The following is a 16,562-nucleotide window of genomic DNA, read 5'->3' on the forward strand; positions in this document are numbered from 1 at the left end:
GTGGATATATATCTTGATTCATATTGATTTCTACCAAGGGAAAAAAAAACCTAATGATGCCTCATATGTAAATATTTTTTTAATTTTTGCAAAGAATTTTATGTATATCACCTCATTTGATCCAGGTAAGGGTCTACAAGTATCTTTGCATTACAAATTAAGGAACTGAGAATCAAAGAGTATAAGCACATTGCCTACAGTCACACTGCTAGAAAGTATCTAAAGTGCGATGTCAACTTAGGTATACTTGACACCAAGGAATTGGAACCCATTATGCTTCACTAACATTCAACAGCATGGAAAAGAAAGATAGGATACCATTCCAGAGACCCTAAATTCAATTATATAAATAAAAAGTGCAATAGTAGAAATACGACCCAAATTGAACAGAGTATACATTGCTCTCTACTTCTGATCTTAAATGTAAAGTATTTAATACTCACTTAGATTTTTCTGGAGTAGAGTTGATAGTATCATCCTCTGAGCAGAAGTCAGTGACCTGAAAACTCCTCGGGTTATCCATCAGAAGTTTTGTCTCCTCAAACACGGTCTGTTTGGCTAGTTCATTATGTTCATGTTGCATGCATACCCCAGAATTGGTAACAAATTGGTCATCTGGTTGTGAATTTTTCTTTTTCAACATGGTCCCTTGTTCATGGTAACTTTGGACTACATCTGTATATTAAAAATAAGATTTGATTTTAATTTATGAGTGAAAAAATAAATATATCTGATTTTTAGAGAAACTCTCTTTCAGCTTTGCATACAATGCTTGTTTATGATAATACTGCTATTAAGTAGGCAAGTCTATCCTATAATGTTTGCAACTAATATTCAATTCCATAAATAAATAGTTAGAGAGAACATTTTCAAAGCATTTCTTCTTTCCCAGTTTTTCCTTTCATTGGTCAGATGAAAAGAACACAAGTAATACACAATCACTTTTTTTTATTCACAAACATGACTAGTAAACATTGGATTATAAGTCAGGAAGTGTGAACTTTACTCCTTGCTTTATATTAATGAAGGTATCTCATTTTTTTTTGCCTACCTACTTAGTAGATATTAACTATATTTTAGGCATTTTCTAAGGATATAATGTTAAATTCTTGGAAGAAAATTCACTATAAATATAAAATTCAAAAAGTAAGCATTTTCATCAGCAAATCAAATAAACATGCATAAGTGCTAACAATGATAGCTTATGTGATTCTAACACAAATGATTCTTGGCTTTCAAATGATGGCTAAAACTTTCCTAATTCCTATGGTAGCAGAGCTGTGGGATAAAAGGAAGTTGAGGAAACCTTGTAAATAGAATTCCAATCTTCTATGTAAAGAATAATATTTCTCACTGGGGAATCTCCCAATAAGAACATACTGAAATAAATATAAGCTAACATTACAGTTTTAATGTCTATGCTACTATTTCAGCAATATTTTAAAGCACTACATTGGAATAATAGATGACCCAAAGATAATTGACATTGCCTGCAAAGAGCTGATTAGAAATCTTGTAGGGGAGATATAAATATCAAAATAACAAGTCATGCTTAAGAGAACCATAAGAAAAAATTTTCCTCAGTAAAAAAAGACTTTCTGTGTAAGGGGGATCAAAGAAAGTTATTCTAGGAAGGTGTAACCCTTACGATGTTGCTCTTGAAATGTATATTTCACCCAGAAGTAAAGTTAAAAGATAAGAGAAATTTTTAAAATCACTTTTCATTTCAGAGTAATTCAGTGAAAGTTAAATAGAATTTCATCAACCTAATTAAATGTTGTGACACATCTATATCAAAATCTGTTATAAACTGCAGTTCAAGAAATCATAAATCTGAAGACTGTTTTCTGTTCTATTACAAGAGCATCAACTCTTCTATACCTACAAGATTTTCATCCTTTTCTATTTCCTACACAACTTGACATTGGCAGCATATACGATCACAGTTTATTTCACTAGAGCATTTTTTAACTGGTTTACTATATTATTAACAAAACAAATAATTTATCATTGAAATGTAGTTCTGTAATTAATTTCTATAGAAAGCCCACTACAAAACTACAAAATACAACTATAAATGCTATGAAACATGCATGCCTAACAAAATCATATAAATAAAAATGGCCTATGTTGAAGTTGCAATTTTATTTATCTAAAAACTTCTTTGAAGAGTCATAGCACTTAGAGCTAGAAGGGACCTTAGGTAGCATTTAGTTCAACTAAATCATTTTACAAATGAGGAAACTGAGGCCTAGAGACATCAAGAAGCCACATTTATCATGCTTCCAAAGTTCTATCTGGAGCCTTCTGCTCTCTCTGCACTATCTCTCTTCATATCTCATCAGCTTCCCTGACTATCTCTATGCGTATAACTGACAAATTTATATATCTAACCCCAGTTTCTCTATAGAACAGCTCCGAATGAATAAATGCTTGTTAGATTTTTCAAATTGGATGTCCTGGACATATCTGGAAATCAATATGACCAAAACAGAAACTCATTTCCCCCCAGCTCCTTCCCTCTTTCAAATTTCCTTATTTTTGTCAAGGATGTCCTATTCTTCCAGTCTCTCAGGTTCATCACCTTGGCATTATCCTCAATAAGATAGCCTGGATCACTCCATTTTTCAATCATCTGTAAATACTGTATTTTCTTCATCAATAATATCTTTCACCTTTTCCCTACTCACATAACAACCATCATAATTGAAACTATTATGATCCATCATGCAAACCAATGCAATGGCCTCCTGAGTGGTATCCTGCCTCAAGTCTGTCCAACATCGAATCCTCCACAGACTTGTCAAATTATTTTCTACAAGTGCAGATCTACTTGTATCACACTCCTACTCAAAAATAAATGCCAGTAGTTGCCTGTTATCTCCGGGATAAAATATAAACTGAGTTTGTTTTTTAATCTTTCAAAACTTTGTCCTTATCTTTCTAGACTTATTGCACATCATTCCTTTTTCCCATACTCTGTGATTCACTCACGCATGGCATTCTGCTTGATAAAGAATGTCTCCAAAATGGTATGGTTCTGCAAAATATGTCAGATTTGAAACTCAAATACACAGAATTAGAAAATCTGACAGAATAGAATCAAAAGAAAATGACATTAGTAGATCATATGAATACTACATAAAACAGACTGATCTGATACATGAGTTACTGGAGTAGAAGAGATTTCCCAGGAAAAAATATGAATTAAGAAGACTGAATATTATATTTTTGTTATAATAAAAAATACCTGGAATTACTCAAAATTGAAGGTAAAGATTGATATAATCTACAAATTGCTGACAGAGGAAAACCCTGATTTTAAATGCCTAAGAAAAGTAGTGGTTAAACTTCAGAATTTCATTATCAAACAAAATATATTAAAGGCTGCCAAGATCAAAGCCACAATATATGAAGTATAATGAACAGCATACTGCAAGACTAGTCTTCACCTACGAGAAATCAAAGATACTAGAATATGATATTCTGAAAATCAGAGACCACATTATACTCCCAAAGCTATATGTAATCATGAATAATAAAACATGACTTTCGATAAAATGAGTGGAATTCAAGTCATTCTTTCAAAAGAAACTAGAATATAACAACCATCTCAACTAAGAGAAGTGTATTACACAAATAAAGTTGAAAAGACTAAGCAATGAAATCAATGTTGTTGTTGTTTTTCAATTGACACTGAGGGCCAAAAAGAGAATATCTAAAGACGAAAAGGACCCAAGGTGTTAAAGATTTAAGAGACTTTAAAAAGATGGAAAAACAAAGAATTGAATTGATATTCCATGTGCTAAAATCCTTCATAAATAAATCATTCTCGGTGGTGGTGGTGGTGGTGGTGGTGGCTGTTATTGTTGCAGCTGCTGCAGCTGAGGAAATAATAGAGGGAAAAAATGTAGACAAAAAATGGGCAAGAAAGACATAGACAAAAGTTAGAATATATTCTAGGACTGAATTCAAGAGTAGAGGGGAAAGTAATTTCTTTGGTCTCTGATCTGTGTAAAAATAGGGATGGAACGGTTGAAGAAAAGGGACTTGGGTAAAAGCAACAGAAGTCAGATCCATTACAGGGTGGTAAGTGATAGAAGGGAAGTTAGGAAAATTTGCATGGAGGTGGGGATGGAGAGAGGAGGAAATGGGAATGGTACAGGCCTGCAACAGGCTTCATTCCAAGGAGTGAGCATCTCAACGAAGCAAGGATTATTCTTCCCAGAACTGCATTGCATTTCAGTGAATCAAGATTGTGTCCTATACCAGGGAATATGAGAGGTATCCAGAATCAAAGGTAGAAGGAAGGAGGAAGTGTCATTTAAAAAGAAGGATAAATTGGACTGAGAATGAGTAGATGTAGAATATAAGGGATATATATATATGGATCAGGGCCTGGTTCTGTGAAATGAGATACAGTGATACTGCATTCTTTGTGATTTATTATTTCTCAAAGCAACCCTTCTGAGAAAAAGACCTTCAAAAAAATTTATAAACAATGAAAAAAGCATAGTAAAGAGTAGGATATATCAGAAATTGATCTAACAAATGATTATCGGTAGAAATAAACAAAGCTTTTATCCTCCGGAAGTCATACTTTGCATAGGAGCCATCAAAAGGACAGATAAATATTGTGTAAGAATAAAATAATGGGAGATTAGATTTCGTTATACTGTTTAAATGGACAAGAATAAGAAGGGTGAGGCAAGCAAAAAGCAAATTAAAACTTCTCAGAAAAGTGTCATAAACAAATGCTACACAAAGTGGGCAAAATCAGGAAAACAATTTATGCAATAATATTCCAAAGTTAATACCTTTCAAAGACTTAAGAAATCTTATCAACGAAATGACCAACCAAGATACCAGTAGACCAACAATGAAGAAAGCTCTCCATGTTCTGAAAGAGAAGCACACTGAAACATACATTGTTGATATGATTTGCTTAACTATGAATATTTATTACAAGGGATTGGGTTTTTCTTCCTTTCTTTTTTTCTTACTTGGGAAAGGGAGCAAGAGGGACATTAGAGAAAGGGAAAATAAACTCTTAAAAATCAGAAATGTTGTTTAAAAAAGGAAAAAAATGGATGGCAGCAGCAGAAAGGATTTTGAACTCAATTTTTATCTTGCTGGAAAAGAGAAAGCTACAAAGAGGAGAAAAATTGATTTTAAAAAACATAATAAATATAATAATAATAAGCATAAACATAAGAAACAGGATTGAACAGGGCAATAGGATGAAGCAAGGAGAGTCTATGGAGGAAAACTGTGAGCAAATTAGTGCAAGTAAAGCTACTTCCAGGGATACCGTGCTAATTAAAAGAGAGAGGGAAAAAATAATACAGAAGAGAGGAAACAAATACAAACCTAACAATTATGATCTTAAATAAGAACAAAATAAGCTCATAGATAAAACAAGAGAAATGAAGAGATGAATTGTGTTGGTAGGCAATATGGCCTTTGTTTGAGTGACTCAATTTATCTCATTGAGCCTTGCTGGGTGCTGGGCCCCTGCTAGGGCTAACTTCGGGGAGGGCCTAGTTTACATGTCTGGGACAGCAGAGGCTTTTAGACCACGTGGGTTTAGGTCCACCTCTTTGTGATGATTCATGGGGCTGGCTAAGGGGAGGTGTTAACTCCATAGCCATGCCCTATTGGGTATTAACCTAGTCTACGTGGATGTGAACCAACTAGGGTCCTAGGGGGAGGGGCCAACTCAAGAACCAATAGGCTCTGGTCATTCAGGCGGCGCTTGATGATGTCAAAAACTCTATTAAGAGGGGAGAAGACAGCTTGAAGATCCCTTTTCGGTTGGAGCAGCAGTGGTGGCGAGTGTGACTCTGGGCCAGCCTTTGTTCCGAGCTTTTGGGCTGAACCTAGATGTTGGTAACTACGAATTGTATTGGGTCTGTCTGTTGATATTTGTAATTTGTTTATATTTTATTCTGAAGTTCGGGATGCTGGTTTTTTTCCCCCAAACTAAATGAATGTTCTAAAGTTCAGGGTGCTGGCTATTTTTTCCCCTGAACTAACTGAATGCTGTTTGTATGCTCCCCTGAACTAACTGAACGTAGTCTGTATGCTGGATTAAAGTAAGCTTGTCAACCCCTTCACCGTGCTTTCCTTGGTTAAGCAGATAAAAAGAACCTGTGCTTTCCCGGCATGCCGGCAGCCTCCTGGCTGCTGGCTGTGGGTGGATCTTACGCCCCCACAGAAGCTGCTAGCTGGATTGTTAAAACAGGAATATTAAAGAAAAATCAACAACTTATTACATATAGGAAACATTTTAAAAATAAAAACATAATAAGGAGTGGGAAAAGATGTTGGAACAACATTTACCTTACATCAAGAGACTCCCACCAAAACTAGGAGTTAAATATGATTTCAAAGAAGGAACAATAAAATTCTAAAGTGTTAAGGAAAATAGATTGTAGTTAGAGGCAACACTGGGTGGGGGAAAAAAGGTTACCATAAAATAAACAGGCATCAAAAGACTAGATAATAGCGGAATAATTAAGAGACCTTAACTACCTTTTCCAGAGCTAGATAAATTTGACAGAAAAATAAACTAAAAGTAAAACACAGAGGTAGAAACACAGAAAAGAGGCAACTAGATGGCTCAGTGGACAAATCACTGGACCTTGAGTCAGGAAGACCTGAGTTCAAATCCACCTTCACATATTTACTAGCTGTGTAACCCTGGACAAGTCATTTAATCTATGTTTGCCTTAATACCCTGGAAAGGAAATGGCAAACCAATATTGATCTTTGCCAAGGAAACCCCATAGGAGGAGTCAGACATGATTGAATGACTAAAAAAACAAACAAACAAACAAACAAAAACTATAGGGCGAAACAGACCATTGGAAAAATTGAAGGTGGAAAGACAAAACTATCTTCTTGATGGAAATATTTAAAGAATACACATTTTCTAAACATCATAAAATATATTTACAAATATTCATTATGTGCTAAGACACAAAGAAATTATTACTAAAAATAAAAATACAGAAATATTTAAAATGCCCTTTACATATCATAACATAACAAAACATCAATATAGGGAACATCAACAAAAGATGGCCAACTAAATAAATACTAAGTAATAACATCCTAAATAATGAACAATGGGGGTAGGGAGGGAAGGAGCCAAGACAGCAGAGTGAATTGAGCATTTTTACTTAACTCTCACAACATACCCATCTAAACAACTTTTAAAAGTGCATCAAACTGAATTCTGGGCAGGAAAACCAACAAAAGGTCACAGAAAGTTTTTTGTTTGCTTGTTTGTCTGTTTGTTTAGCTCGGGGAAGCTTAGGAAGACACAAAGAGAAGTCTGTGGATGCTGGGGTGGGGACAGGCCGCAGCACTGCAGAAGGGACACCAGCTATCAGTCTTAAGAGGTGACTGTAGCAGGACAGCAGCACTAGGAGCACCCAATATACACGGGTAGTATGTAGACTGAATACCTAGTCATAAAGAAATTCCAGGGAACCCCAGTGCTGATGCTGGATGTAAGATCAAACACTTTTGGCAACACTGTAATTCATTACTGTTTCAACAATCCGGCTAGCAGCTGTTGTGGGGGTGAAAGACCAAGAGAAGCCGAACAACAAGCATGCTACCAGCACGCTGCAAAAGCACAGGTTCTTTTGATCTGCTTTAATAAAGAAAGCTACATTAAGGGATTGACAAGCTTGCTTTAATTCAGCATACAAATACAATTCACTTAGTTCAGGGGGAAAAGCCAGCACCCTGAACTTCGGAACAAATACGAACAAGTTACAAACATCAGCAGACAGACCTTGTCTGATTCAAATCCCAATACATAGTTACCAGAGTTTAACAAAGTCCCAACATCCGGTTTTACAAGCTGGAGGGCTTCTTAGTTACACCTGCCCGGAGTCTCTAAAAACCACCGAGAGTGAGAGCCCTAAATAAATTACAAACATCGACAGACAGACCAAATACAGATTCATAGTTACCAACATCTAGGTTCAGCCCGGGAGTTCATAACGTGGACTGGCCCAGAGTCACTCGAGCCACCACTGCTGTGGCAAAGAGCTCCAAAAAAGAGGAAATCAACTGCTGGTTTTATATCTTTTTCAGGGTCAGGGGTGAGTCACATGTGCGACTCACCCACATGACCTAAAATCCTCACAAAGAAGCGACTTAAACCCATGTGGTCTAAGAGCCTCTGATGTCCCAAACCTATCACTCAAACTCACGTGTAAACTAGGCTCTCCCTTAGTTAGCCCCACCCCCACCTTGGTTACCAAGTCACACCCACATAGGTTTTACACCTAATAGGGGTTTGGGTCTGGGGCTTAGCACCTAGTAAGGCTCAGTGAAATACACTGAATTACTCAAAGGAAACAAAAGCCAACTAAGTGCTAAGAGCACATTTTGCTTACCAACATAATTACCCAGTTCTGAATCATGTTTCCAGGGCAGAGAGAAGGGGGTTGCAATCAAGACAGAGAAGGGGTTTCACTCAAGAGACAGCTCTCCCTGCATAAGGAATAGAGTGCAGACCAGGAGGACGATGACCAGAAATCTCTCCAGATCACACCGCCTTGGAAGCACTTAAAAGACGTAGCTGAGAAAATAGCAGGACAAAAAAGTAAGAAAACAAGGCTAGATATTGCCTTCCCCTTAGCACAGATGAGAGAAACCCAACTCTCTTAAATTCCAATATCAAGAAATAGACTGGAAAAAACAGAAAACAACAACCAAAAAGCCTAACCATACAATGCTACTATAGTAAAGGGAAGCTCAAAACACAAATTCAAAAAAAGAAAATTACTTAAAAACATATATAAGCAAAGCCTCAAAGTAAAATGCAAATTAGACACAAGCCAAAAAAGAATTACAAAAAGAGTTAAAGAGATAAGCGAAGAACAAAAAAAAAGTTTTAAAAATCAAATAAGAGAGGTAAGGAAAAGAAACGAAAGTAATGCAAGAAAACTATGAAAAGAGAATCAACAGCTTTGTAAAAGAGGCACAAAAAAGATGATGAAAATAACTCCTTAAAAATGACAATTGGCTAAATGGTAAAAGATTTTTAAAACCTGAAAATAACTCCTTAAAAATCAGAATTGCCCAAATAGTAAAAGAGGTACAAAATCTGACTGAAGAAAATAACTTCCTAAAACTTAGAACCAGTCAAGTGGAGTAATGACTCCATTAGACATCGAGAAACAATAAAATAAAGTCAAAAGCCTGCAAAAATAGAAGAAAATGTGAAATATCTCATAGGAAAAACAAGTGACCTGGAAAATGGATCAAAGGGAGACAATTTAAGAATTACTGGACTACCTGAAAGCCATGATGAAAAAAAAAATAGCCTAAACATGGCATTTCAAGAAATAATATATGATAACTGCCCAGACAGCATAAAACTATAGGCCAAAATAGAAAGAAATCTACTGAATGCCTCCTGAGGGAGATTCCAAAATGAAAAACCCTGGGAATATTCCAAATTCCAGAACTCCCAGGTGAAGGAGGAAATATTGAAATGTTTCAGAAATATTTCTGAAATACAGAAACAAAGAATTCAAATACTGTAGAATCACATTCAAGATCACACAAAATTAAGCAGCTACCACTAAAAAGGAGTGGAGGGCTTACAATATGATATTCCAGAAAGCAAATGAGCTAGGATTAGAATCAAGAATAACCTACCAACGAAAACTGAGTATAACGCAACAGGGGCGGAAAATGGACATTTAATGAAATAGAGGATGTTCAAGCATTTCTGATGAAAAGAATTGAGCTGAATAGAAAATCTGACATTTAAACATTAGACCCAAGAGAAGCACAAATTCAGTTTTTATGACTTCATATCCATAATGGATATAGTATTTCCTGTTTCCTCAATGTTTGGGAGAGGTGATAGAAAGAAGTGAGAGAATTTGGAACTAAGAATAAAAATTTTAATTAAATAAGTAAATAAATCATAGAAAAATAAATATGTTAAAAAGAATAACAACATGGGTAAATATACATAAATTTTGGGGGGTGTGCCTAAAGCAGCACTAAAAGAAAAAAAATTATATATCTGAAAACATGTATCAACAAAATGGAAGAGACAAATGAACAGACTGTGCAATTAAAACTAAGCAGAAAATAAAAAATTAAGAAACTCAAAGGAAGCACAAAAATATCAAGAAAATAAGAGAAATAAAAAATAAAATTGATAATAAAAGACTTTTTTATTGTTCAGTTGTTTCAGTTTTGTCTCTCTTCTGTCACCTAATGGGGGGTTTTCTTGGCAAAGATTCTGGAGTAGTTTGCCATTTCCTTCTCCAGGCCATTTTACAGATGAAGAAGCTGAGGCAAACAAGGTTAAGTGACTTGCCCAGAGTCACACAGCTAGTAAATGTGTGAGGCCAGATTTGAACTCAGGTCTTCTTGACTCCAGGCCCAGCACTCTATCCATTGTACCACTTAGGTGGCCTAAAAGACTATAAAAATGACCAAAAAAACTAAGAGCTTTCCTGGAAAAGACTAACAAAATTTAACTATAATTTGGAAAAAAAAAAAAAAAAGAAAAGAAAAGAAAGAAAAGAAAAAAAATAACATCTTCATAAATAATTTTCCCTAACCAAGTGAGTTCATAATTAAAAGAAAGAATCATAATAAATAATTATATGATCAAAATTGAGATTTTAAAGGAAATAAATAATTCTTCATAAAAATATAAAGAAACCTCATGATGGAAAAAGCTATCCACACCCAGAGAAAGAATCACAGAGTCTGAATGCAGATTAAGGCAAACTATTTGCTCTCTTTTTTTTTTCTTTCTTTTTTAGTTTTGTTTCTTCTTTCTCATGATTCATTCCATTAGTTATAATTCTTCTTTACAACTGGACTATTATGTAAATAAGTTCAATGTGAAGGTATATGTAGAACTTATATTGAATTGCATGTCATCTTGGGGCATGGGGGGAGGACAGGGAGGGAGAGAAAATTTGGAACTCAACTTGTGGAACTGACTGTTGTAAACTAAAAATAAAAAATAAATTTAAAAATATATAAAGTAACTAAAGAAACAAGAAGACATAACATTCTCAATCATATTTCTGGGAAAAAAAATTCATAAATCAAATCAACATTATTCCTCTTTTCTGAAAAGTACTGATGTAAAGGTAATTTCTATGAATTATTTTAAAAGCAATTCTTATGCTACAAAAAATTTATTTTCAATTAAGAAGAATATTCTACCAAACTCTTTTGGGAAAATTGATAGGTTCCTGATTTACCAACAAAGGACAAATTGTGCAGATAAAAAGAACTATAAGTCAATTTCATTAATGAATATTGCTGAAAAATGCAAATAAAACTTTAGGAAAGAGAACACAGTATTATATCTTCAAAACTATTTATCAAAAACTTCTCTCAGTAATGTAAAGATTCAACAGGAAAACAAAGAGCATAATTACATGTTTAATTGCAATAAATCAATCAATAGGCATTAAATACCTACTATGAACCCAACACTATGTCATGAAATAACCATGTTAATATTTGATCATATAATATCAATTTTAACAATTATCCATATATAAGCAAAAGTGTACAGCTAAAATCAAGAGCTCATTTGGGAATGGAAAAAATCACTTGAAACTTTTTCAAAGTATAGGAGTAAAGCAAGAATCCCTCCTTCCCTACTATTATTTGATAAAATTCTAGGATTACTAGCTATGGTAATCAACTGTGCCAAAAAAAAAAAAAAATGATGAAAGGGATGGTTTCACAGCTTCATCAATAGCGAATTAATGTGACTTTTCCTACAGGGGCCAACATATTTCATTTTCATTTTCTGGTATCTTTAAAAATCGGACATGTATAATATTGAACCTCAGAGTTTCTGTAATTTGCATTTCTCCAATTATTAGTGATTAGATACGGTTTTTTTTATTTGTCTATTCAATTACAATCTAACAGAAGAGACAATATGCAAACAAATCTGTAAAAAGCAAGCTATATACAGGATAAATGGGAGATAATTAACAGAAGGAAAGTACTGGAATTAATAGAGGTTGGGAAAGGCTTCCTTTAGAAAGTGGGATTTTTAGTTGGGACTTAAAAGTAAGCCTTTAAGTCCTTCAAGAATAGTCTGAACAGGAGCCAAGATGGTGGAATAAGTAGTAAACTACTGTAAGTCTCCTATATTCACCTCCAAACAACCATAAAATAGCACCCACAAACAAATCCTGAAACGGCAAAATCAGCAAAAAGATGTGGTGAAACAATCTTTTAGCCCAAGAAACTTGGAAGATTAGCAAGAAAGGTCCATTTCACTCAGGTAAAAGGGGAGCACATTCCAGGACAGGAATCCCAGCAAAACAGCAGGAAATCCCACCTAAGCCAAACAGCAGGAGATACTACCCTAAGTATGGTGGAGCAAGCAAACACAAACACCAGGAACCCCACGTGCCTTAGCATAACCAGGAGAACCAGCAGACTCTAAGAACCACCATGTACTTCAGCATAGCCCCAGGCAAACAAGCATCCTCCAGCAGCCAGAACTCCCCAAGCTTCACTGTAGCACCAGGAAATGCAGAAACACCCCCACCAGGCCACAGCGCACGCCAGAAACCACAACTAGGACCCCAAGCTCAGCACCCCTCTACAGCCTCCAGCAGTGCCAGCCACCCCCCACCAAACCCCTCAGCAAAGCACCAGACAAGAAGGTCTCCCAGGGGCCTCAGGTCAACATCAGCACAACACCAGGTCAGCAGCCACTGGCACAAGAAATCTGAGAGTGCCCCTCCCAAACCAAGTGCAGAGCTAAAATTTAAAAGAAAGGGAAAAGGCCAATAGAAAAAAAAAAAGATGAGCAAAAAAAAAATAAACGACAACAAAAAAAGAATCTGACCATAGAAAGTTATGATGGGGGCAGGGAAGACCAAGTCACAAACTCAGAAGACGACAACAATGTCAAAACACCTATGGGCAAAAAACCCTGGGAAGTGGTCTCAAGCCCAGGTAGAATTCATGGAAGATCTCAAAAAGCTTAAAAATCATATAAGAGAGGTTGAAGAAAAAATGGGAATAGAAATGAGAATGATGCAAGAGAATTATGAAAAAAGAGTCAACAGTTTGGAAAAAAGCTTAAAAAGTAGACGGGCCAAACAGAAAAGAAGATACAAAAATCCACTGAAGAAAACAACTACTTAAATAGTATAAGTGGCCAAATGGAAAAGAAAGTACAAAAGCTAATTGAGGAAAACAACTCCTTAAAAGTTAGAATTGGGTAAGTGCAATCTAATGACTCGACATCAAGAATGAATCAAACAAATTCAAAAGCATAACAAAACAGAAGAAAATGTAAAATACCTTCTAGGAAAAAAAACCAACCTGGAAAACAGATACAGGAAAGACAATAGCAGAATCACTGGAGTACCTAAAAGCCACAATCAAAATAAGGACCTGGAAAGCATCTTTCAAGAAATTATCAAGGAAAACTGCCCTATGTCCTGGAACCAGATGACAAAATAAGGATTGAAAGAATCTACTGATCACCTCAGAAGAAAGATCCCAAAATAAAAACTCCAAGGAACATTACAACCAAATTTCAGCACTATCATGTCATGGAAAAAAAAACTACAAATGGCCAGAAAGAAACAATTCAAATATTGGGGAGTCACAATCAGGATTACACAGGACTTGGCAGCTCCAAGATTAAAGGATTGGACATCATGGAACATGATATTCTGGAAGGCAAAAGAGCTAGGACTACGACCAAGAATCACTTACCCAGAGAAATTAATCACAATACATCAAAGGGAAAAAATGATCATTCAATGGAATAAAAGGATTTCCAGCTTTCACAAGAAGAACTAAATCAAAACTTTGACCTCCAATATAAGGATCCAAGAGAAGCATAAACAGGTTTAAAAAAAAGGAAAAGAAAACGAGGGATTCAATGGAGCTGAACTACTTACATTTCTACATGGGAAGATACTAGTAATTCTTAAAAATTGTATCACTAAGTACAACTAGAAGGAATATACATACACAGAGGGTAAGGTATAAGGTGAATTTGAGGGAATTACATAAATAATTAATAGATGAGAAAGAGGAATACACTGGATATAAAAGGAAGGGAGAGGTAGAATGGGGTAAATTATTTCATATGAACAGGTGCAAAAGACATATTACAGTGGAGGGGAAGACAGAAGGGTGGGTGACTAGCACTGCTTGAACCTTGTTGGCTCAAAGAGGGAATCATATACACAATCAGCTGAATATAGAAATGTATCTTACCTGACAAGGCAGAAGGAGGGGAGGAGATCAACTAAAGGGGGGGATGGGGATTGACAGAAGGGAAGCAGACCAGGGAAGGTAGTAGACAGAAGCAAAACACTGTTGAGGAGGGAAAAGGTGAAAGGAGAGAGAGGACAAACAGGATGAAGAATAGGATGGAGGGTAATACACAGGTAGTAATCATAACTGTAATGTGAATGAGATGTACTCTCCCATAAAACAGAAATGGATAGCAGAGTGAATCAAAAGCTAGAATTCTACAAGATGCTGTTTACAAAAAACATTCTTGAAGCAGACAGACACATACAGAGTAAAAGTAAGGGACTGGAGCAGAATCTATTTTGCTTCAGTTGAAGTAGAAAAACAGGGGTAGCAATCCTGATCCCAGACAAAGTAAAAGCAAAAATAGACCAAATAAAAAGAGACAAGGAAACTACATCTTGCTAAAAGGTACCAATGACAATGAAGCAATTTCAATAGTAAACATATATGCACCAAGTGGCATAGTATCCAAATTCATAAAGAAGTTAAGTGAGTTACAGGAAGAAATAGACAGCAAAATTATACTCAGAACTCAATAAATCCAACCAAAAAATAAACAAGAAAGAAACTAAGGAGGTAAATAGAATACTAGAACAGTTAGATATGACATACTTTGGCATGATTTAGACATAAAGTGTGACACTATAAGCAAATAAGAAGAGTAAGGAATAGTGTGGCTGTCAGATATAAGGAGAGGGGAAGAATTCATGAATAAACAAGAGATTGAGAGCATTACAAAATATAAAATAGATAATTTTGATTATATTAAATTAAAAGGTTTTTGTACAGACAAAACCAATGCAACCAGGATTAAAAGGTAAGCAGAAAGACAGGAAACAATCTTTACAGCAAGTGTCCCTGATAAAGGCCTCATTTCTCAAATATATAGAGAACCATGTCAAATTTACAACAAAAGTCATTCCCCAATCGATAAATGGGCAAAGGGTATGAAGAAGCAGTTTTCAGAGGAAGAAATCAAAGCTATCTATAAGGACGCAAAGAAATGCTCTAAATCACTTCTAATCAGAGAAAAGCAAATTAAAATAACTGAGATACCACCTCACACCTATCAGATTGGCTAATATGACAAAAACAGGAAAATGACAAATGCTGGAAAGTATGTGGGAAAATTGGGACACTAATGCAGTGTTGGTAGTTGTGAACTGATCCCACAATTTTGGAGAGCAATTTGGAACTATGCCCGAAGGGCAACCAAACTGTGCATACCCCTTGATCCAGTAATACCACTACTAAGTTGGTAGCCCAAGAGATCACAAAAAAGGGAAGAGAACCTAGATGTGCAAAAATAGTTATAGAAGCTCCTTTTGTGGCAGCAAAATATTGGAAATTGAGGGGATGCCCATCAATTGGGGAATGGCTGAACATGCTGTGGTTTATGAATGTAATGTTCAATAAGAAATGATGAACAAGTAGATTTCAGAAAAACCTGGACTTATACAAACTGATGCAAAGTGAAATAAGCAGAAGCAGGAAAACATTGTACACAGTATTAGCAACATTATCACTATCAGAAACACTGTGTGATGCTCAACTATGAACGACTCAGCTCTTCTCAGCAACACAATGATCCAAGTACAAAGGACTCACGGAGGAAAATGCTCTCCATATCCAGATAAAGAATTGATGGATGCTGAATGCAGATTGAAGTCTATTTTTTTTTTACTTATTCTTTCTTGTGTTTTTTTTTCCTTTTGATCTGTTTCTTTTTTCATAACTGTGACTAATTTGAAAATATTTTTACACAATAGCACATGTATAAACTATATCAAACTGCCTACCATTTTCAGAAGAGAGGAAAGGAAGGAGAGAGGGAAGAAGAAAATTTGGAACTCAAAAATCTTGTATAAATGAATGCTAAAAATTTTCTTGACATGTAATTGGGGAAAAATATTATTAAAAAATTTACTGACTATTAAAAGAAGAATGGTACTTCTAGACTTCACCCCTATTAACCAGCTCAGAAGCTCTGTTGGCTCAGAATGGCAGAACTGTAGGCTCCCTTTTGGTCTGGGATTTCAGCTCTGGTTATTTCTCTGCAGGCTGGAAGTGAAACCCTGCTTTGCACCTGAAATCTGAGCCACTGCATTGCTGCTCTTGCTGACTTCTGAACTTCCATTCATCATATGTCTCTCAGGAACTCCCTACTAGGGCATATGACTCCCCTACACAGGTCCCCTTCTCACTATACCCTGAAACTCTGACTGGAACTGGGTAGCGGATGA

The 16,562-nt window shown here is 35.6% G+C and overlaps 1 protein-coding gene across 1 annotated transcript in view; it reads right to left on the reverse strand.

The window, feature by feature from the left end:
* MIPOL1 (mirror-image polydactyly 1) overlaps positions 1–16,562 on the reverse strand; it is a 508,657-nt gene that overhangs the window by 389,080 nt on the left and 103,015 nt on the right. Inside the window, exon 5 of the mRNA XM_036752890.1 lies at positions 444–675. Within this exon, the coding sequence (XP_036608785.1) occupies positions 444–675 (232 nt within the window). The remainder of the gene's footprint in view (positions 1–443; positions 676–16,562) is intronic.

The sequence above is a fragment of the Trichosurus vulpecula genome, chromosome 3 (assembly GCF_011100635.1).
Source record: "Trichosurus vulpecula isolate mTriVul1 chromosome 3, mTriVul1.pri, whole genome shotgun sequence".
Classification (NCBI taxonomy): Eukaryota; Metazoa; Chordata; class Mammalia; order Diprotodontia; family Phalangeridae; genus Trichosurus; species Trichosurus vulpecula.